General features: G+C 35.1%; 3 protein-coding genes across 5 annotated transcripts; all 3 read right to left on the bottom strand.

Moving 5' to 3' along the window:
- Positions 1-2,334: 2,334 nt before the first annotated feature.
- Positions 2,335-5,210, bottom strand: LOC110620984. Its single transcript, XM_021764947.2, has 3 exons — positions 4,474-5,210; positions 3,260-3,587; positions 2,335-3,117 (listed from the first exon to the last, which is right to left on the bottom strand). Exons 1-3 carry the CDS (start codon positions 5,208-5,210, stop codon positions 2,896-2,898), a joined length of 1,287 nt encoding a protein of 428 aa, XP_021620639.1. The 3' UTR covers positions 2,335-2,895.
- Positions 5,123-9,409, bottom strand: LOC110620983 (probable serine/threonine-protein kinase WNK5). Of its 2 annotated transcripts, none has more exons than XM_021764946.2 (7): positions 8,475-9,409; positions 7,201-7,466; positions 6,879-7,102; positions 6,620-6,777; positions 6,195-6,507; positions 5,793-6,089; positions 5,123-5,668 (listed from the first exon to the last, which is right to left on the bottom strand). In XM_021764946.2, the coding sequence occupies exons 1-7, from the start codon at positions 8,562-8,564 to the stop codon at positions 5,259-5,261; spliced, it is 1,758 nt and encodes a 585-aa protein (XP_021620638.1). In that variant the 5' UTR covers positions 8,565-9,409; the 3' UTR covers positions 5,123-5,258. The 2 variants fall into 2 exon arrangements, with proteins under 2 accessions (XP_021620638.1, XP_021620637.1); XM_021764945.2 differs by having other exon boundaries at positions 5,748-6,089; positions 8,475-9,402.
- Positions 9,410-11,615: 2,206 nt separating this feature from the next.
- Positions 11,616-21,640, bottom strand: LOC110620779. Of its 2 annotated transcripts, XM_021764640.2 has the most exons (9): positions 20,988-21,639; positions 18,461-18,646; positions 17,656-17,748; positions 16,881-17,063; positions 16,699-16,801; positions 16,435-16,620; positions 12,809-14,001; positions 12,195-12,619; positions 11,616-12,076 (listed from the first exon to the last, which is right to left on the bottom strand). In XM_021764640.2, exons 1-9 carry the CDS (start codon positions 21,225-21,227, stop codon positions 11,968-11,970), a joined length of 2,718 nt encoding a protein of 905 aa, XP_021620332.1. In that variant the 5' UTR covers positions 21,228-21,639; the 3' UTR covers positions 11,616-11,967. The 2 variants fall into 2 exon arrangements, with proteins under 2 accessions (XP_021620332.1, XP_021620333.1); XM_021764641.2 differs by lacking the exon at positions 11,616-12,076 and having other exon boundaries at positions 12,530-12,669; positions 20,988-21,640.
- Between the last annotated feature and the right edge of the window lie 243 nt (positions 21,641-21,883).

Genomic DNA, 21,883 nt, shown 5'->3' with positions numbered 1-21,883 from the left:
TTAAATAGTAAAAATAAGTTGTGTCGGCGAGCCGAAAGGGCATATACCCATTCAAAACTCTCCTCTCTTGTTTACTTATAAATAAATTTATCTTTCCCAACATATTTCCGCAGATTCTGGTGTGGTTTCTGCATTTTGAGTTGCTTTCCTTTTTATAAATTAAACATAATATATTTGATTAAAAATTTAATATATTTTTATATATAGCGGATTAAGTGTGAAATTATTGCACAAACATCTATTGCACGTGTGTGAGCAGTGTTTTACCCATTTCTTCTTTCTTTCTTTCTTTCTTTCTTTCTTTAATGTGTCCTTTCACATTCCATTAGTCAACATCCACTTGCATCGCCCCATTACTTTCTTTAAATTATAATTTCTTAGTTTTATATTTTTTCAATTTTATAATTTTAAAAATCTAATACTCGGATTCCTTATTTCATTTACGATTTAATTCCATACAATAAATTAGTTTTTAAAAATAATACATTAAATTAGACTACTGAGAATTAAATTCAGTTTATCCCTCATTATGTGGCAATTGCCAAATTAAGTTATACTAAAATACTCCAAATATATTTAATAATTTTAGGTCAATAGTCAAATTAGCAATTAAACCCCTCAACTATTTAAAATTCATACAATTTTCCGCAAATTAATAGATTGTCGTCATCTTCCAACTGCCAATTACCAATTATTAAAATGTAAGAGACAAAAAACTATAAATGGTGAGTTTTGAAGAGTTGTTGAATGGAAGAAGGGATTCTTCCTCATCGTCCATCATTTTACGCCAATCATAAAGATGCTTGAAGCATCAAATTAATGAAGATAGATAAACCCTAACCCTAATGGAGAAGAGGAACATCCATACAGATATAAAATTAATGAAGCCTTCCATGAGTTAATGCTAGAGTTTTAGAAATATTACAATTTCTGTTGTGCCAAAAGAAAAAGAGAAAGAGAAAGAGAAATGTGCACGTGAGGGAGACAATAATCTAGAGAAATCTGAATAGAGTTTTGATTACAAGGGAGAAGAGTCTCGTGTGTGATTGTCGCTATTCTCATTTCTTCTCAATACTAAACATCAATTCAATCCTAAAAATAGATTTGCTTTTTGGAATTAACCTCATTATTTCTTTTTACCTTTTTTTGTTTTCTCCTCATGATAAAAAAAATGCAATTACTCTCTGGAAATGATAACTTTTTTTATTTTGTCTGATAGAATTTAAATTTCATATAACCTAGATTACATTATATTGAGGAAAAGGGAGGCACGAACTCGAATTCAAAATATTTGAAATCAAGTGTGATATTATTAATCACGAGACAGTTCGCCTTAAAATGGATAATAAAATACTACTAAGGTTATATATAAAAATTTTAAATTTTATTTAAAATTAATAATTATATAAAAATTTAATTAAATATATTTATTTTTAAATAAAACTTTTATTTGAAATGTAATAGTTTAATATTTTTTATTTTAAAAAATTTTATTTAATAGAATTTGATGATAGAGCCCTAATTGAGTTTTACTAGAAATGTCGGATTTCAACTCTCCTAAAATTTAATATATAGGTTTGTTTCACATGCAATATCAAACTTCATACTGGATTCGAACCTGTGCATGAGAGACCTGACCATATTTATTACTCTGACTCTGTGAGATAGCAAATTCCATAACACCCGATATTATGTTCACATGATAATAGATGAAATTAAATGATTGTCTAACAACACAGAGTGTAACTGTGACGGAAAAGTATAAATACAGGACAACGGTTATAAATGATTAGAGGATAAAAGATAAAAAAATTAAAAAAAGTAAAGGACAAATCAGACTAAATTTATCAAAATACACTTTGACCTATCTTTTACTGTATCTCATAATATTAGAATTCAAAATTTTCTATAATTTTATTTTATAAAATAAATAATGTGAAACAAATGATAAGAGTGCATGTAAAAATATTAGAACATATGAAACTTATAACTACAATTTCATATTTTAGCCGGGAGAATTTATGGCTTTTAAAATAAAATTTTTTGAAAATTTTAAAATTTCAACTCATAAATAGAAGACTATTTCTAAATATATTTTCTGAAAATTTTAATGCTTTTTAATATTATATTACATATAGGACTTCAAAAAAGTATTGAACAATTCTTAATGATTGAGCTACAGATATGAGTGGGTTTTTGAAAAAGTTCAAAAACTTTCACTCTCAAACTCCTTGAAGAATGAATTAAGGTCATAGCTAAATCCTATAAAGAGGAGTTTATTAGCCAAAACCTGTCACTTTTCTTTTTTATAATGCAAAAATTGGAGTGATAATAGACTTGCATCAGAAGAAGCAACTTTTGGGTTTCAATAACTGAGGAATTCAAGGGATTACAAAACCCTTCTACAGTAGGTTAACTTGAAGCAAACGTCAAATACAAAGAACCGACAATCCCATAAAGACGGTAAGACTTTTGGTGCAAACTTGGAAGCAAGATAAAGATGTGACGGCTCAATATCTTTACAAGGATTATCTATATGGTAGGATTCTTTCTTTTCCCCTTGCTACAAGGTACTTCACCTAATTCCACTTCATCTATATAAGCCATTTTAAACCCAGTATTCTTAGTTGTTATTTCATTGGATTTCATGGGTCGCCTCATAAAGTGATATCTCAACTAACTGAACTGAAACTTCCTCACACCCACAGTAAAAATGTAGTTTTGACAAATGAAGCTTCCTGCTGTCAAACACCAAATTGTGTAAAAACTAATGAGCTTTAGCTGAGGTCTCCAGTTCTAATAATTATATTAATAAAATATATTGAAACAATTTCACCTATTTGTCAGCCGAGAAAAAGCACACTGACGTTTTGAATGTGCTTCTATGTTTGCAAGTCATGAAAATAGAAAAACATAAATTTTGTATAAGTAACCAATAACTAGCACAAACAGGATTTGATCTCTAATGGAGATTGCATTACAAATTTTCTTGGAATTAGGATCAAAATTTAAAGACAAGCACTTGAGCTCTATAGAGAGACGAGCTTGGCTTTCTTGGAGGTGAGGCACGCAGATTACTTCCTTACAGACACATATGAAGTCCCCCATGCTCCATTCCTGTATCATTGAGTGCAAAAAAACTGTTCACTTTTGCAGGCATTTCATTTCTCCAGCATTATCGTTGATCCCTCCAAAACTAGTGATCATGTAAAATGCACATGCAATCCAGAAAAGAGGAACATTGAAAACTGAGTTATACCTCAATACGGTGTCCTACAATGACAACGATGGTGTCTGGCCCTGCATCAAAAGACAAAGGACCATGTGCTGACCGGAGAAAAAATCGAGATGGTGTTGCAGGAAGGTGAAGGCAGAAAGTAAAATCACAAGGTTTGCTATTTCTCTCATTCAGGGTAGACAGATGTTGTAGCATATTATCACTGTGGTTGTATCTATATAAACTGAGGACAGACTCGTTCCCTTGGATTCTCTTTCCAAATTGCATTCTAGCTATGTTTTCGACAAAAATATTACCTAACAGCTCAGCAATCGCATCAAGTTTGATAGCAATATTGTCCATCTTTTCACTGAAAATTCAGAAAAATACAAATCAAATACTGGTAGGCCACATAATCCTCATTCCATAATCAATATGCTGCTGGCTAAATTAAGTTGTCCCTTACCCAACAGAATGATGCTAATGCTTATTTGTCTAGACTTGCCAAAAATTGATCCAAGTATAGACATCGTATAATAGCAATAGAAATAGCAATGCTGTTAAAATTCAATTAAAAAAGATAAGAAGACAACGTTCTTCTCTCTTAGCTTTCTTAGGTTGCAAACTTACAGTGTTTTAAAAAATTAAGAACTACTTGCCCAGACTACGAAGTATCAAACTGTTTAACAAAGAGTGAGAGATTTTGAGTAAAAAATAAATAAAATTCATGACAGCCTCCAATATGCTCAAGTAATTAAAACTCAGTACTGTAGTATTAGAATAACTCTCATACCATTTAAGTTAAAGTTCAATGCCAACTCAACCTTTTGTTCACTATGCTCAAATTTAGTTTCTAAGTCAGTTATCTCATTGGTAAATGATGGTGTTTATTTCTAGTACCTTTGGGATGATATCAAAAGGAAACTATTGAATGCTTTTAGTATGATTTGTATTTAACCAGAATCTAAATAACCTTGCTACAATATAATCATGACTCTATTCGATTCAAAATAATAATTTGAAAAAAAAAAAAGAAAAAGAAAAAGAAAAAGCTAGGCAGGAAGGGAGAAGGCTACCTCATTGATTAATTATCAATACTCATCTAGAATTTCAAAGCACAGGTATGAATAGGCAGCTCAGTAGGCCAGATTAGCATCTGAATATTACTAATCAAGATAATAATAATTCATGAAACGACGACGCCGATATATCGGATCAATAGGATCATGATCATAGAAGCAGAAAACAAAGAATACCTAAAATCCTGATATTTTTCCGGCAGGAAGTAGTTTGAAATGCATTTCGTTCTTTCCTTCCTGGAACGAACCCACGCAATCTGCTCCTTAGTCTGATTACGCCCACTAGACTTCCCTCGCAATCCTATATCTGCCTGCTCTACATCTTGGAAAATCCTATCGGCTTCATGGACGAATGAGCGTAACTCGTCCCCAAAAATCCCATGGCAAGTGATCCTGAAAGCTCCGAATTCCCTGGCGGACCTCAACAGCCTATCAATAGTCTCATAATCCCTCAATTCTAAGGATGGGTTTTCGATTTCTGCGGGAATGTGATCAGCCTCATTGAGCGGAGGGTGAAGATGTGGGAGAGAAAGGTCAGGGACTTTTAAGGACTTGGCTAGGTAGTCGCTCAATATCTCATTGCAAGCGGAGCGTGATCCTGTTCCGGTGGGAATCGGAGATGGAGCTGGCGCAGAGAGGTGTAATTCACTACAATTGCGTAGAAGGGACATGGCTGCGTTACGTACGTACGGTGAGATGGAGGAAGAAGGAAGAGAAGCAGGAGAAGAAGGAGAAGTTGGTGGGCTTTGTAAGGCAAGCTTTCGATTGAAACATAAATGGGCCCATATGGACATTGGGCTATGTTTGCCAGAGACATTAATCTTGATTAATTGTAAAACAGAGATGCTCTGCCCAGGATGAGGACAGTGGTTTATTTTATTCAACAAAACCCAAAAGCTTTTTAAGGGGTTCATAAAGGCAGTGCAAAAGCTATACAATTAACTAATAAATGGGATTTTCTTTCACCATTTAAATCTCTGTTTGTCATCATCATCTGGAAAACCAGGCTCTTGAAATCCAATATTCTCAACGGCTCCAACAGTGTTGAACATTCTTCTCTTGTGTATCTCCTCCAGCAGTGATCTGTGCAACAACTGGCTCCGAACATCAACAAATGATCTAATCCTGCTTAGCTTTCGCTGGGGTTTTGAGCTACTGCCCTCCCAAGAATCCAACTGCCAATTGCTTTGTCTTGATTGTTTCGCACTCAAGCTGTCCGCAGGACAGAATCTTGTAGATTTATGGGCCTTTGTGAAGCAGAGGCGCTCTCCTCCACTGATCTCGCCGTCATCTTCATTGCCTGAGCAGTAATTTAAATTAGAGCAGTCGAACGAGCTTTGAGAACTTGTATCATCATTCATAAACATCTCTCCTGTTCATTAGTGACATGTTAATTAGCATTTTAACTTAAAATTCTCTCAATGGTAAGCAAGAGCATACAATGTATCTACCATGAAGCCACTCGTGGTTACTTCCAAGCTGATGCTGCTGCTTACCAAAGGAAGAGTTTAAAGCCAAAAGAGAAGCCTGGGAAGAAGAACGGGAGGAGATAGAGTAGAAAGGATGGTGGTTTCTGTCCTCTTCTTCGTCATCATAGTTAAAGCTGTTTTGCCGGTGGTAGACTTGGGACAAGTTCCAGCCTGGAATCAAGGATGTTATCTGCTCCTCTATCATTTCAGCAATCTCCATTGGTTCCCAGTCAATGATCTCCAATTCTTTCACCATCTCTATGGCGACATCAATTGCAGTGTCGTTCATGGTATCAAAGGGGAAGTATACATTCCTGGTGCTACCTGAATTTAGCAAAGTGAGACCAATTAAAGAAAAATCGAGTCAATCAAATAAACAGTCACACAAATTTGATTCCATCCTGTAATACGAATGAGCATGTGGCATACCATCCTTATCAGAAATTTGTACTTTTAGGAAAATCGTGTCATCTTCAAGATTCAGGGTTCCAGTAATAGTCATTTCCGTGGCCTTGGTAGGGTCAGCCAACAAAGATGGAATGATCTCCTCTGTTCCATTAAGAGAAGACATTTGAAATGGGATTTTTGGGACAGGCAGCAATTTGGATTCATCAGATGCCAGAAATGGGTCCAACAAGAGCTCCCGTGCAGGCAACCTCTTTGAAGCAGTCTCTAAACATTTCCCCACAAATTTCTGGGCTTCAACATCTTTAATCCTGTAGAATGCTTCTGGCAACTTTCCCTGGCAAGTACACAAAAAAAAAGAGAAAACAACACATCACATATTGGACTTTGGTTCTATTTCATTTGTCAACATAAACATATTACACAGAAATTATGTGTGAAAAACTCACCGAAGTCACTTTCTTGTATATTTGGGCAGGATTGGAGCACTCGCTATATGGGTACTCAGAAGTGAGCATCTCCAACACACACATGCCAAAGGAATAAATGTCTACCAGTTCATTATATTCCTCTTCATACAGTTCTGGAGCCATAAATTCAGGGGTACCTAATAAATTTTAATCAGAAGCCAAAATACATCAGAAAGGTGATCATGCTATCGAAATTATTTGTATTATATATATTACAGGGGAGGAAAATAGCAATTGCCTATGACACTGTGAGCATGTTGTGACCCACGAAGAATAGCTGCTAGGCCTAGATCACCAATCTTGACTTGCCCAAGATGGCCATTCACAAAAATGTTGTCGCACTTGAGATCTCTATGTATCACAGGAGGATCATGGCCATGAAGATAAGAAAGTCCATGGAGGATTTGGCGTGCCCAATTCTTGACTGCTCGAATATCCACTCGCTGGTACTTCTTTCTGTACCTGAAACAGAAATAAAATTCCAAATGCTTCACTTAAACAAACCAATTTCAGGATAAGAACAAGTGTGGAATGATTAGGTCTTTCATGGTTTTCATTACTCTCTTAGGGTGCCTGAGGCAAACATTTCAGTGATGAAGTTGAAGGTTCTTCGATCAATGTCAATCCAAGATGTGTAGAATTTTATGATGCAGTCGTGTTTGAGGTTCTTAAGGAGGTGAACCTCAGAGTATAGCCGCTGCAACTCCTCTGGTGAACGTACAACAACATTAAGCGCCACTTGATTCCACGCTACCTCCATTCCAAGAACCTCATCAAAAGCCTTGTACACCGTCTTCATGGCTCCTTTGCCAAGAACATCTCTGAACTGCATAAAAAATATGGAAAAATGCCCATAGCATTCTGAACCATCAGTGATCAAGAAAAGCTAAGGCTTGACTTTTCTCAAGGCAAAAAATGCCAATATATTTGCAGGGATTCATGAAGTTATTTGGTCGCATTTTGATGTTTCCTGTTGATTCCAGAGAAAACAGAAAAGCACACAAGTTTAATTATTCATCAAAACATCCTTCAATTTCATTTGTTTTGGTTTAAAATCTCCATTCCTCATAAATACTGTTCAATTTCTAGGCACAAGAGTTCTTAGTTGACTTTCTTTCTTTCCATTTGAATACAACTCAAGTATGGAATAATAAAAAGAGGGAGTTGTGCAATTTTCCCTTGGAATACTGTTCAAGTTTGCAAGGAAAAGCGTCTCCTCAGCACACTGGAGAGACATGTTTTGGGACTTAGAATTTTGGTCACTCATCCATGAATAAAAAAATGTTGACCAAAACTAGCTAAGGTAAAAACATTAGAATATAGTCATTTGCCTAATATAATGGGGAGTCCTGTAATTAACTCAATTTAGGTTGGGTGGATTTCAAAAATTAGAAAGAAAATAAAAAAAAAATAAAGTGAAAGAAATATAATAATCCAACTTCTATGTTAATCTAAGTACAATTATCATATTTATTATTTGATGTAATCAACTTGGCATTGTTTTAGTTATATGAATTTACTACAAACAATAAATATGATAATTTTACATAGATAAACAAAGATTGGTGGCAATTAACAAAATAAATTTGCCTTTTCATATGACATATGAGTAGACTTCAAATTTGCTTATTGAAGAAAATCAAATTGAGACTGTTGAATTAGCGAAAGTTCCCAATATAAGAGTCAGAGCTAGTAGAAAGATTTTACCATATGAATTGATCATTCAACTTGATGCATGTTAGAGATGAATTTTCTTACAATTGCATGCCAATTAAACGAAGCTAGAAAAGTAACTGATAATTAAAAGCAGAGAATCACAAAGGATTAAACTTACTCGTCCATAGCGGCCAGAAGGATCGGTTTCAACATATCCTAGTTGTTCCTTGGCTCCACCAACGCTACCTCCTAATCGAGTCTTGTACATGGCTAATAAGGAACCAATTAATCAAGAAACACTCTCTCTGAAAACCCACACCAGCAGAGAATTTCTCAGTTGCAGCCCTCTCAATTACGTATATGATCAGCCAAATCTAATATATGAATTCAAACACTATTGTCTACTGAAAAATATTGAAGAAGTTGGAGATTCTTGGGCTAGATGATCCGAGGCTTTCCCTCGTGATTTTCGTAGGAAAAAACACCAAACAGTAACCAAAAGAGCCTCGAGTAATCGACACACAGCATAATCCAAGCCATTTCAACAAGTACTCCACGTGCAAACTCGTAGTCCTTGGCAATCATCTGTCTCTGAATTAAACCCAGGAAAGATTAATATTTAAAAAAGCTGTGCAGATATTTTTGGAGTGGGAGAATCTGAGAAACCTATTCAAGAACAGTACTTGATATGCAGGTGGCAGAGAAGAGAATACTTTACTTTCTTTGCATCCAATAGAGAAAATGGGGGAGAGAGAGACATAAGAAGGGTAATCGGAATATGCTTGTAGAGAGGATTGTTTATGATTATACATAAAGAAAATTGTAAAGAAATAACCCAAAAGAAGAAGAATTATAAAGTGGGCTGCTTCTAAACTTGAAAAACCTATGGCCACGACGTTTTGATAGCACCATTTGTGGACGTGAGAGCTCACGAAAAGGGAAATCTGAAAAGGGTAGCAGAGAAAAGGCTTTAAAAATCCAGGAGAGTGGAGAAGTTGGAAATATGAATTTTGATGGATAAGCAAAACAAGAGAAGCAATAGAAGAATGATATAGAAGGTGGTGGGCGCCAGCGCCAGGTGACAGCAGAGAAATGCTCCTCTGCATGCAAGTTCTCCGGTAGATAAACAAAAGGAGGTGACGGAATTGGACCGAGTCCAATGAATAAGAAATTTATTTGCAATTTGACTATACATATGATTTGTAAAGAGAGGAGTGTGATGCAGAGTTTTAAATCCTGCTAATCCCATTTATTAATTATTGTTTTTATTTTTATTATATTATTTACAAATATAAAAATAAATTTTGTTGTCAATGGCAACACATTTGGAGAAGCTTTATTGGCTGCTGTCTCCTCTCACCATGAGATCATATTACATTCATTCATTATTACCTATATATAATTTATTATTTAAATCAAAATAATTAAGTATTTATCAAATTATAGTTGTGGAAGTACATGCGTTACCTATCAAAAACAAGTAAATTTAAAAATCATTATGACTCACTAAATTCTATTTTCTGCCCATTTAGTATATTATTTACAAAATTTTGTAACTAGTTAAAACTTAATCACAAGTCCAATAGGATCTACATCCACTCAATATTATGTTTTTTAGATTTTTTTGGTATTTTGGCTTGTTTTATTAGATAACTGATCAATGATGGTTTTGTTTGGGTTGTGGTTAGAATTCTTTTTTTCTTTCTTAATTTTTATTTTTTATAGATAATTTAATTAGCATCACAAAGTAAATATATAGGATTGTCAATCCCGCTTTTTTTTGTTTCAAATTTCATTTCGATTAAAACTTAAATAATTTAACATCAAACTTTTTTATTAAATTAAAATTAATTAACCCATATATGTTGATGTTTACAGGTTAATTTCACATTGGTCTATTTTTTATTTTTTATTTTTTTTAAAAAAAGCATTATATCATCCTAAGTTGTTTTGAGAAGTACAAAAAGAATTGGAAAACATCATAAGCTACCACTTTGATTTCATTAATTATCCAATCAATGTGGCCTTCAATGACTGGTTTACAAACCATTATAATAATTTGCATGCACAAAGCTTATAATGTCTTCTTCTGGTAGCTGGTGAACATGTTCAAGAGACGCATCATCAGCTCAGCTTCCATTTCTACAATACCCATTAATTTTTTTAGTTAAAAATAAAATAAAATAAATCAATTGGGCATTTGGCTTTTGATAAATAAAAAATCAGTAAGATTTAAGATATGTGGCTACCCATTCACCTCTCCCAGAAGTTGGTAGGTGTTGCTAAATTTTATTCTTATCTCTACATCGCATGAAGTCATGCAGGAAAACCTTCTTCTCCCAACCCCTCCTTTCATTTAGTTTTTTCCCTATGCATCTTTTGATTATGTCTTGTTAGATTACGTGTTGATTTTCAATTTAGCACAGAGAAAACATAATTTTGTAATATTTCATTATAAGATGATTTTAATAATAAAAGTTCAGATTTAATTTTAATATAGTAAATGCTGTTAGATGAGTAGCCCTTCTGTATAACAAACTTCCTTTTACTTCCAGTGAATACAATTATACAATGGCAACTGCCATCTTAATATAACATACTAAAGAAATCGTAGGCTGCTTTCACTCACTACAAATTAACTATGAATATATTCAGTTGACCCATAAGCAATAATTGAGAGTTGAGAATGCTCAAATGCATTCACCAAATGGATCTTGCTTTTTTATTTGTTCGTCCATTCATTTCATGGAGAATAATCTTTTAAGAAAATATATTTCTCACTTTTTTTCAACTCTAGAAAATTTCATTAATATCATTAAATTTTTTATGTATAAATTCCATTAACATTATCTATTTCCACAGAATGAATGATACACATTATTTTATTTGTTAATAAATAAATTTCATATTTAGTATCTTGGATATTAATTACAAAATTCTTCCTTTCCGTGCCATATTTTTATTTTAAAAGTAATTAATAAATGATCGATTTTCGTGTCTTATTTTAGGCCACCTTCACTAGGATAACCTCTATCCGGTGGAATCACTATTCTCACTCCCAACTCTCTCATACAGTTTCCTCCATTAAGGGCAAATACAAGTACTGCCCACAGCTTTATTCTGTGAACACCATCTTACTCAAAATGTCAAAACAAATCTTTAAAATGCTAAGATCCAGCAGTTGTTGCACAGAATCAAGGAACCCACAGCTAAAACACCCTATCATTTTTGCACTGCAGAGCAACGCTAGACTGAATTTGGAGTATCAAAGATTTTTGGACATTAGATTTCTATACCTGCACCAAACCAATTTCAGAAGTTGAACCCAATAAAAATCCCAGATATCAATGGTTTTTCTATCTTCTAAGTTACAGCTGCAAAGAACATTATTTCCCAATTTAAGTTACACCAGAGATGAGAAACAACGATTTTTGTTTCTATACCTATACCTACAAGGGATGTCAGTAACAAGAAATCGAGAGCCAAAATCATAACTCAACCATCCTATACATGAAAACAAGACATTTAAGAACTCATTAGTGGAATGTACAAAAGGCACTCAAACCAAACACAAAACAAGAACTCCATGCACAGATCATCCAGGTGGTTGTTGAGCAGCCATAGGGGCTGAAAAAACCTGGCACCAGCTGGTATGTTAGAATTTACTGTTCTCATCTTTCAAGCTTCTTAATCGTACTGATAGACAACCCCTTCCCACTGGAGTCGGATAGAGGGGGGAAATCACCTTCATCTTTCAACTGGTATGACTGTATGGTAATCCTACACGTTGAAAACAAACAGAAAAAAGAAATATATGCACATATATATATATATATATATATTAGCTAGAGTTCTCCACGAGTCCACCCCAATAAAAAGAACTATAAAATTTACTTACCTATCCTGATTGATGGCCGAAACAGATTTTGGTCCTTGCATCCCTGGTGTTGCTTGGCTCACGCTAAAGTTGTGAGCTGGTGCAGAATCTGGGTTTGGCTGTCTACCACCTTCTGTTGAGGAGACACAATATGCTGGATGCCCAACAGAACCAAATTCTACCATCCTCTCTGACAGATGGGTTGAACTGTTTACATTGGAACAAAGTTTACTTTCAGGAGAACCAGTGTGGTGAAGATCTGAATATCCAAACTTTCCAGCACTTTGGTTGATATGAAATTGTGCTTGTGACAGCTCATGGTCTCGGCTTTTTCTTTCGGGCAGACTCTTCTCCTGGGAAATCACAATCCGGCCATTGGAACGAGGAGACCTTACTGGTGCCTGATTCCTTCCCCTGGCTGTCAAACTCCTATCCCTGTAATGGTTCTGCAAAAAATTTAACCATGAAACCACTTTAGGAAGACAAGGCCCACCACCTGAAAAATATAATAAAAAAACAACTGAAGCTGGCAAATGACAGTATGACATCAAGATCAACAAAGAACGCCTCAGTTAGAATCAAGTTCAACATGAATTTCAAATGACTAAATATCCTAAGGCTAAGGATAAGTATACCGTGTTGGGAAAGTATGTCCCTGTTCCTCGTGGCTTTGGCATTTCTTCCAAACTGAAGGCTCCACCAGGGAGCACGGGTGGGTTCATGGGGTAGAAAACAGGGCTTGGAATAACACCATTGACATTCATCTGAGAGATCACATTTCGCCTAAACTGCACTGACTGTCTTATTACATCCCATGAATTCTTGCCTTGGAACTGAGTAAGCAGCTGTGGAGACATAGAATGAATAGATGTACTAAATGCATACTCATACCACCATCGACCATGATGCAAGCTGTTTAGGTGACTCTCATAATCCCCGGTAAGATCTGACAAGGACTTCAGGGCTTCAGGACTTCCAGTGGTACTAGCATAGGCCAAATTGCTGGAATGGCTCTGATAAAGATCTTCAGAGGACCAAGCCACTGAACTGAAGAGCAATGGATGATTTTTATATCCCACAGGAGACAGAACCTCATGGTTAGTGACCAACTGCTTGTCATCTGTGTCATTACAGACAGCATGGATCGTATCCTCAACAGAAGCTGGCATAATCCCAGAAGACACTCTTTTCTCCTTAAACCCAGAACTTTCTTGATGTTTACTTTCCAGATTCCCATTTCTCATTGCTCCATTTCCCATGACTGAGGAAGAGAAATAGAGATGAGGTGCATGATGTGCTTTGCCCACAGGGGATTCAATCACTTCAGCACTCGGGTCAGAAGATTTAATTGCATCATTTGCAATCAAGAGACCTTGCAGTCTAGAAGTTGCAAGATCTTTTGCATCACCAGAAAGACGATTTTCTGAAACACCAGGCTCATTTGTAGAATTTTGCAGCTCATTAATTGTTCCATTAAAATTCATTTTCCTCTCTGATACCTCAATGCTGTCTCCATGCAAAGGTTGCTCATGATCCAATCTATATTCCCTGGTTATGCTACTTGAATGAGAAGATTCTGATTCACAAATTGTATGATCTTCTTCATGTAAATCTGGACGCATATATGACAGTGTGGCAGCAAACCCATGCTGTCCATCTGAAGGTGCAGGATCTTGAACATCAGGCCTCCGTCCACTTCCATGCCTTTCTAAAGTGTTTGAAAAAAATTTGTGCAGTTCACTGCTTATGCTTTCTTCTGGCTGAGAAAGGATGCGACCAAGCTTTCGAGCCCCATATGTGAAAGCACTCTTTATTCTGTAAAAGTTTCCTATATAAGAGAAGGCAGGATGCCGTTAAAAAATTTTCTTTTCTTCCCATTCCAAATTAAGAAGAATTTCCAACATTGCAAACATGTTATCTATGTATGTACTATTTCTAGTCTTCTACATGCCAGCTGAGCTGATTCCACAAAACTTGGAACAACAATGTTTGATATTATTCATTGCAAGAACAGAGTCCTTCCATTTTGTTCTTGGGCTTTAGTTCAAGAGGTCAAGCATGAGGTAGGGATCAAAGTCTAGAACTATGTTTTATCAGGCTTGAAAAATAGAATATAATTCAACAGTTTTAAATTCAAGCAACATTAGGGATCTGAATGCTTTTGATTTATGTGATCTCTAGTAGAAAAGAAACAAATAGTAAAGAGTTGAATAGAAGGTGAGCTTACATGTTAAAATCATTTAAGTGAGCTGGCCACAATTGGCTGTAATTGCAACTTATCTTTGTGGATGAGGCTGCTATGGCTAGACAGCACAAAGTCTTAAAGAAAAATGGTGATAAAACTCTAGCTCTAGACTGTACAATTATAGCCTGTTTCAAAATAATGGGATTTTCCAACAAAGGATATTTTGTCTCTATTACAAGAATTTCTTCGAGACAGGATGGATTATATTTAATTTAATGCCAACTCTATTGGTCAATGCCATCTGAGACATAAAAACATAAGCAATGTTTATAAGTTGTATTGCCTTCTCTTAAGTTGATGAAAAGGAGAAGGGGGATAGGCACTTGACCAGTGGACTACAACCCTGATATCTTGTTTGTTTATTGGTGCTTATGGGAAAGCCTGAAATGGTTAGGAAGTTTGGCAATAATCAGCATTCTATTTTTGCAGGTTTTGCAGATGTTTTCATCACTAACAAGTAACAAATTAGTGGATTCAAATGGTCACAGGAGGGAATTCCAAGAATGGTTTGCATTTAGACATCCAAAAAGCTTATGACCGAAGTCTCATATTAATATTTTTGAGACTAAGAGATTTTGGTAAGTAAAGAACATGGGTGAAAATTGCACTTTGCTAGATTTCTGTTCTAGCAACGGATTTTGTCCAGCTTTTTCCTGACCAGCAGAGGGCTAAGCCACCTTACTCCCTTTTATCTTAATTAGTAAGTTTGTAATAGGATGTTGGAAAATGTCACTTGGGCAAGATGTGCAAAGAGAGTTTCAGGTGGCTAGGTTGTGTAGAGAGTTTGTTCAAGCTTTTCAATCCCCTTACTTTTCTAATAATTCCATAATTTCTCACAGTATTGATGCTAACCAAATTCTTAATGTATTTCTCTTGGTTTGAAAGAGATACCAGGATTAAAAATAAGCTTCAGAAAAAGTTTCCATAAGGGAGGGATTGAATATTCAATTTCTTCTCAGATTTTGGGGCACAGGTGGAAACTCAAATGCTTCCCCTTTTTTTGGTGTCAAAATGTAAAAAATAAATGAGCATGGTGTATCTTTATTCGGTTGTGTGATGAGTATTTAGTTTTCTAATAAATTATTGGTGGAGAACTGGAAAAAACTCCCCTCCAACATACTGATTCCAGAATTTTTCCCACAGCAGTTTCAAGTGAGAAGGATTTGGTCTATCAATTATTTTAACCACAAGGTGGTCAAGTTATTGGAAACAAACTTTACAAGAAAAAAAAAGAAAAGAAAGAAATTCAAGATTGATAGGGGCACTCTCAAACTAAGTGAGTCCTTTATACATGAGGCAGAAAGTGAATAAATTTGATGGGTGTCAAGATAGATAGCTACTTGTGGTGGTCAAAATTGTATAAAGAAAAAATGTATGTTGCATGGGTTAGCTTGTTGACAAAGAATGTTAACAAAACATGAATAACAAAAGAAAACACTTGATAGATATTCTGCTTTCAAAAGCATGAGGAATCAGTAAATCATTGGCTTCTATGCTGCAAGTAGGCAAGAAGCATTCATTTATTAGTATATGCCAAAATTAATTAAGCATATCTAGGGAATTTAAAGAAGCTTATGGTTGCAGGAATTCCATAATGCACTTTAAAACATAAAGAGATATGCAGATGGGTTCTGAAAACGCAGAAATATCATCTGCATTTGCTAGTTTACAAGAAAGCAGTCCTAGATTTCTTTAATTTTGGATTAAAAAGAAAAATTATGAACTTTGCAGTGACATTCTCTTACCAAGCACTATATATGTTTTCAAAACTTACTAGGTGTATTCATTCCTCAATTTCAGATAAGAAACAAATTGCATCACTATGTAAAAAAGATTGTAAAGAAATACTTTGATGACTTGCATGTTTCCACAAAACTGTGTCAAGATTTTAAAAGCCAACCACCAAATTTTGTATCAATAGCTCAATACTAACTAAATTCTCAATCTTTCTTTAGTTTAGGAAAGAGAGGGGGGAAGGGGAAAGAGGCCTCCACCTGAGTAGAGAAGCAGTTATACCTTTGCTTACACTCCGACCGAGGTTGTTATTTTCTTTCAATGGATCAACTATATTGAGATGCTTGGGGGGAAATGTTCGTGAGTTTGTCTCATATGCTCTTGCAGGAACTGAGAACATTTCCACACATTCCTTCAGAAAATCATTACTAAGCAATAGATCAAACCCGCCATTTTCAGGTGTCTCAACTGCAGAAGGGGCAAAGAAGATCAAGAGTCTCAATCATGAAGGATGAACACCAATGTATTGAAAAGACAGTTGCTCACCCACAACTTCTGGCAGCGAGGATATTCGGACTGGACCATTCAAACTGATGCAGTAGTTGTCCCAATCAAATTTGCTGAAATAGTCCAAAAACTTATATAGAACCTATAAAGTATTCAAGACAAATGAGTTAATTTCATTCCCAAAAACAGTGGAGCAAGTGACAAATTGTTTAAGGACTCACAGCCAAAGGACCAGCTAATGATGAATGGAATAGATGGAAGATATATAGAACCAAGGTCTCCAAAGCGTAGGTAGATATCAAGCCATGATGAGCACCAAGAATACGGCTCTCATAGTAGCACCAAGCCTTAATCAGTATAATACTGCGTTTGAAAAGATGATCTCTGCCAATCAGACGATCGACCTGCAAATAACAAGGGGCATCATCTTTCGCAGATGGATAACATAGGAGATCTAGTTCATTCTACACAGATATTTTGACTTCTGACTCAATTCAATACCAAGATGAACCCTGCCAAGCCACATCCAAAACAAAGTTCATTGATATGTGAGTGCACATGATGTGTGCTGCAACAATAACTCTAGCACATGTCCCAAAAAGATCAGAATAAAAATTAAAGAAAATATGAGATGTGCCAGCCAGCAATTGCAATACAAATTTTAACTTCTTACATTACTGAAAGATGGAACAAACAGTAGTACCCTTGAGAGGGAGAAGGTTAGAAATAGATGGAGATAAAAACTGTGGACACTAGTAGTCATTCAACTTTTATTGCTTGGAGATTTTAATGACCAAAATTTATATAGCAAACAAGTATCTCACAAGTTTGTAACTGAGCATCAAAGAATATGGTAGCTAATAGTTTAAATTCAAAAGCAGGGGAAAAGAAAAGGAGAGAGAGAAGAAGAAGAAAGAAGAAGATTCAATAAGAAAGGATCATCAGATTTGGAGCTTGAGGCATCATTTAAATAAGGAATATGACAAGGAAACCTACCTGCTCAAGAAAGCATAATGTACAAAGCCCTCCTAACTGATTGAAGGATATATCCACTACAATGTTCTGTACCAGACACTTTACAAGCTTAACCTGTATCATGAAGAGAATCTTTTAAAATGCCAACAGACAGAGTCAAATGAAGGGCATTTGCAGAAATTTGTACCAGGGGGAAAAAGGTCAAAAAGTTTATCTTGAAAATCCCACATTGAAAACAATTACAAAATCCCAAAAAAAAAAAAAGCAAATACTATAACATGCTTTTCTTCGAAAAGAAAATATAAAGAACCACACTCGTTCAAACAAGCTAACTATTAGAGTCTGGGATGATAGAGCTATATGCAGTTGTAGGCTGATAAAATTTAACACAGAGACAGATATAAAACCAGATAAATAGCAAGCCATCTCTAAACGTGTTATGCAGTTGTCTTGTCAGTGAAGAATTGGAAAAAAAAATGCACAAACAGCAAACAAACCTGTAAATGACAAGAAAAACCCTAATAAAATAATAATTAGGAATCCCAATTAGCAGAAAGTTCCTGAAAAAGAAAATAATAGACCTAACTCTATAGATATTCCTAAAATAATAGAAAGCCCTAAGTTTGCATAGAATATAATTCCTAAATTTTATTTCCCAATACTGCATCACTTATGTTCACTGCATTTTCCTCTCACATGTAAGTACATTTCCATCTGTTTATGGTGTTTGTGTGAGCATGTGCAAGCATATACAAATATTTGTGCATATATGATCTCAGTTTGAGCTAAACAAGGATCATAAGTAAATTTGGTTCAAGATAAAAACCTCAGCCCTGATCAACTGAACATCCTTCACTACAAATTCAGCAATTCTGTTCTGATCTTCCCTTTCAAGGACAGAGCAGACATCATTGGCCAGTGCTTCCTCAATATGCATACCACCAAATGCTGTCAAATCAATATCTCCATCAGGTAGATAGGTTCTCAGAGGAACTGACCCAAATGGGAATACCTGTAACGAACATGACTTAAAAGCTACTCCAGTTTTAACTCAAATCAAGATTCCAATCATGAACTATAGACTTCAATCTCTATACTTACAACACATATTAAAAAAATTAGTGTCTAAGAGTAACCCCAGAAAAAACAATAAAATAACTGAGAAAATACAAAGTACTTTATAAATAGAGGCAGTTTGCAATTCTACTCATAGGAAATATAAGAAACAGAAAATCAGGGTTTGGTTGACTCAAACTAAGTTTGACTTTTGGTTTATTTCATGAATGAGCAAGTTTTTAAAAAAATGAAATCATAATAATAAAGCAACATACCAGATAACAAAATTCTTTTCATAACCTAAATAGTTCACTCAACTCTCTATCAGTATGAGGTTTATTACATGACTATTTTAAGAGCTACAGAGCATATGTCATGAGGCTTATAGTCATTGAATTTCAAATCCACCAGCCAACTCCTTAGTTGGTTTTGATGAGGTCACTGTCTAAAAGGTAAATAATTAGATCAAAGGATGTAGTTATCAAAAGCTCACACATGTAGACTAGCCACACATGTAGACTAGCCGCTCATAACTGAACCGCCATATACAATTAACATTCACAGTCATTAGCCCATGGTAGAGAGTGGACTGTGTGACTATAGCATTGACGGAACCAACAGTATGGCTCACCAATCTAGTTTTCCACCATATGCTCTGAAAAGGGCATTGACCAGAGTTGTAATAAATTAAGATAAAGCCAGCTAGCATACAATAGTCACACCAAAATTCGACCTGGCAACACTGCTCTCTTATAGAACTTGTAATATGAAGCAATATCAATTTGCAATCAACAGGACTGCATCAACACAACAATTTTAGGTCCTATAGACCTTAAAGTCAAATTCACTAAGAGAACTCCAATTAAATTGCTGGATGATACGACAAATAAAACAACATTGTGTATGATTTTAAAAAAAACCTAGCAGAATCAGTCTAAATGCAGTGAACTATGTGGAAATGAACAAACTCAAACAAAGGCATGGTAAATTTATTTATCCTAATCTCTAGCAAAAATCTCTTAAAAGACATAAATTGCCTCAAGTCACTAAATAACTAAGCCCCATATAATTCCATGAAAATATTCTCAAACCACCAAGGTGGTGTCATAGTTTTACTATGCACAATCACCTCCCAACCAATAGAATTCCTAGTTAGTTCTGCACCTGATCAGTGATTATTTTCCCAACACCCTGAGAACCAAGACTGGCTGAAGCTGAACCTATGATTCTCTACATCACATTTTAAGCTCTTCTCCAATGCTCTGAACCCATTTCCATTTAATTCCAAACATAGATGTAGGTTGCAAATTAAAGCAATAAAAAATGTATGAGAATAAGCATTTGAATGAATCAAACTAAGTTCAAATTTTGGTTTTACTTCAAACATGCACCTCAGGAAATAAGACAACGTATTATATTTTCTTTTGATAACCTTAAAACTCTCAACTCCTTGTGTATTATGGTTTTCTGATATGATCTTTGTACACCATGTGGTCTTTGATGAGCTCAGATGCACATTTCTAGTTAATTCACTCGACTCCCTGACAATGTCAAATTTATGCACGCTTATGGGCATTGAATTTCAAATCCAACCACCAACTTTCAGTTGGGTTTAATAGGTCAACCATTAGATAAAAATACAGCAGCCAGAAGCTTGACTGCATTTGCACTTGATCTTCGCTCAGCTGAAGACTCCTGTATGATGCATAATAGATATCAACCATTCAAAATATTTACCAACGGGAAGGAGCAGAGCATATGATATACCATGGAGTGGCATCAACAATAAAGTACTTCTACTTGATTGAACTTTCTAATGGTCTCAACTTAGAACCATAATCAATCAAATGCCGAACCATAACCATGATAGAACTAGCTGAAAAGCAAGATAAGTTGACCAGCACATTTCCTCTCCAAAAAATTTAGAGCATCATCAATTGCAAATTTGCAATCTACATACTGAGACAAGGACAACAGCCACAGGCTATATAGATTACTAGAATAATCAATTATATGGGCAGCATCGGTATATAAAACAATAATAGCAGTTACCCCAATTCCTCTACCACGTTTGCAAATTGACAAACTTTACCCTCCAAAAACAGTAGTACCATAAAATTACATGCCATGGTCACACTCTCATTCCAGCAAAAATCACTGAAAATATATAGATATATATATATATAGTTCCCATATCTACTAAGTTCTATAACATACATATTCAATGCCAACTATGGTCTATTTCACTCCATGGATGTATAAGTATATGAAAAGATAAATGCAAATGTTTATATCACCTCACAACCAAGAGAATTCCTAATTAGCCTCTGCACATAATCAATAACCGCTTTCCTCCTCTCCTCGGAGACAAGGGTGGGCTGCACCTGGCCTATGATCCCCTGCGTCACGGCCTCGGCTCTTTGCCAGGACTCGGCACTAATACCCGCTTGGTTTGCCAAAGACAATGACGACGACGACGGCCTTTCCTCTAAAACCGCGCCGTTTAACTCAGGTGACCAAGCTCGAAGGTCGCCCATTCAAGTACCAAAATATAAAAAATCAAAATATATTACAAAGCGGACGCCTCGAAGACGAAAGCTTCCTCATCCGCCGCGAGAAAAAATTGACGATATAAACATCGACGGTCAATTTTGGGCGGAGTTTTGGCGAATCGGACTGGGAATCGAGACGTTTCGTTTCGGACGTGAAAATTAATATTTGGACGATCAGGGTTTGGTAAGTGTGAAACGGGGAAAAAATTGGAAAAACGACGGGTGAAAAATGAAAGCAAAGAGGAGATTTTAGGAAACAGGTAACTTTGAAGGAAGCAAAGATCCGAAGTGGTATGAATTCAGTGGGTTCTCGGATTTTAGTTTTTGTTGCAGCGAAATCTGCCTTTTCCCTTTGTTTTTTTTAAACTTGTTTTCTCCCTTCTCCTCGCCGTATTCTCTTTTAATAATCAAATTCTGAACAGTAATATATATATATATATATATATATATATATACACATTAATACGATTGTTTAATAATTAAGAGTATTAATAATTAAGATTATTATGAGATTGTATAATATTATTATTTTAACATACACGTTTAAATTACCATTAAATTTTTGAATTTTTTTAAATTAATTAATCATTATTATTTTAAAATTATTTAATTAAAATATTTTTATATTTTATAAAATTTAA

Source organism: Manihot esculenta, chromosome 8 (genome assembly GCF_001659605.2).
Source record: "Manihot esculenta cultivar AM560-2 chromosome 8, M.esculenta_v8, whole genome shotgun sequence".
In the NCBI taxonomy this organism is placed as follows: Eukaryota; Viridiplantae; Streptophyta; class Magnoliopsida; order Malpighiales; family Euphorbiaceae; genus Manihot; species Manihot esculenta.
The sequence above is the reverse complement of the archived record's forward strand: the minus strand, read 5'-3'. Positions and strand labels throughout refer to the sequence as shown.

Coding starts and splice junctions, on each gene's coding strand:
- LOC110620984 (XM_021764947.2), bottom strand. CDS start 5,210: ATGAACCCCTTAAAAAGCTTTTGGGTTTTGTTGAATAAAATAAACCAC. Junction 3,588..4,473: donor GAAAAATATCAGGATTTTAG/GTATTCTTTGTT, acceptor CTGAATTTTCAG/TGAAAAGATGGACAATATTG. Junction 3,118..3,259: donor TTGTAGGACACCGTATTGAG/GTATAACTCAGT, acceptor TCAATGATACAG/GAATGGAGCATGGGGGACTT.
- LOC110620983 (XM_021764945.2), bottom strand. CDS start 8,564: ATGTACAAGACTCGATTAGGAGGTAGCGTTGGTGGAGCCAAGGAACAA. Junction 7,467..8,474: donor CTTCTGGCCGCTATGGACGA/GTAAGTTTAATC, acceptor TTTTTTATGCAG/TTCAGAGATGTTCTTGGCAA. Junction 6,508..6,619: donor TATACAAGAAAGTGACTTCG/GTGAGTTTTTCA, acceptor TGTACTTGCCAG/GGAAAGTTGCCAGAAGCATT.
- LOC110620779 (XM_021764640.2), bottom strand. CDS start 21,227: ATGGGCGACCTTCGAGCTTGGTCACCTGAGTTAAACGGCGCGGTTTTA. Junction 12,620..12,808: donor GGACATACTTTCCCAACACG/GTATACTTATCC, acceptor AATTTTTTGCAG/AACCATTACAGGGATAGGAG. Junction 12,077..12,194: donor TCGGCCATCAATCAGGATAG/GTAAGTAAATTT, acceptor TTCAACGTGTAG/GATTACCATACAGTCATACC.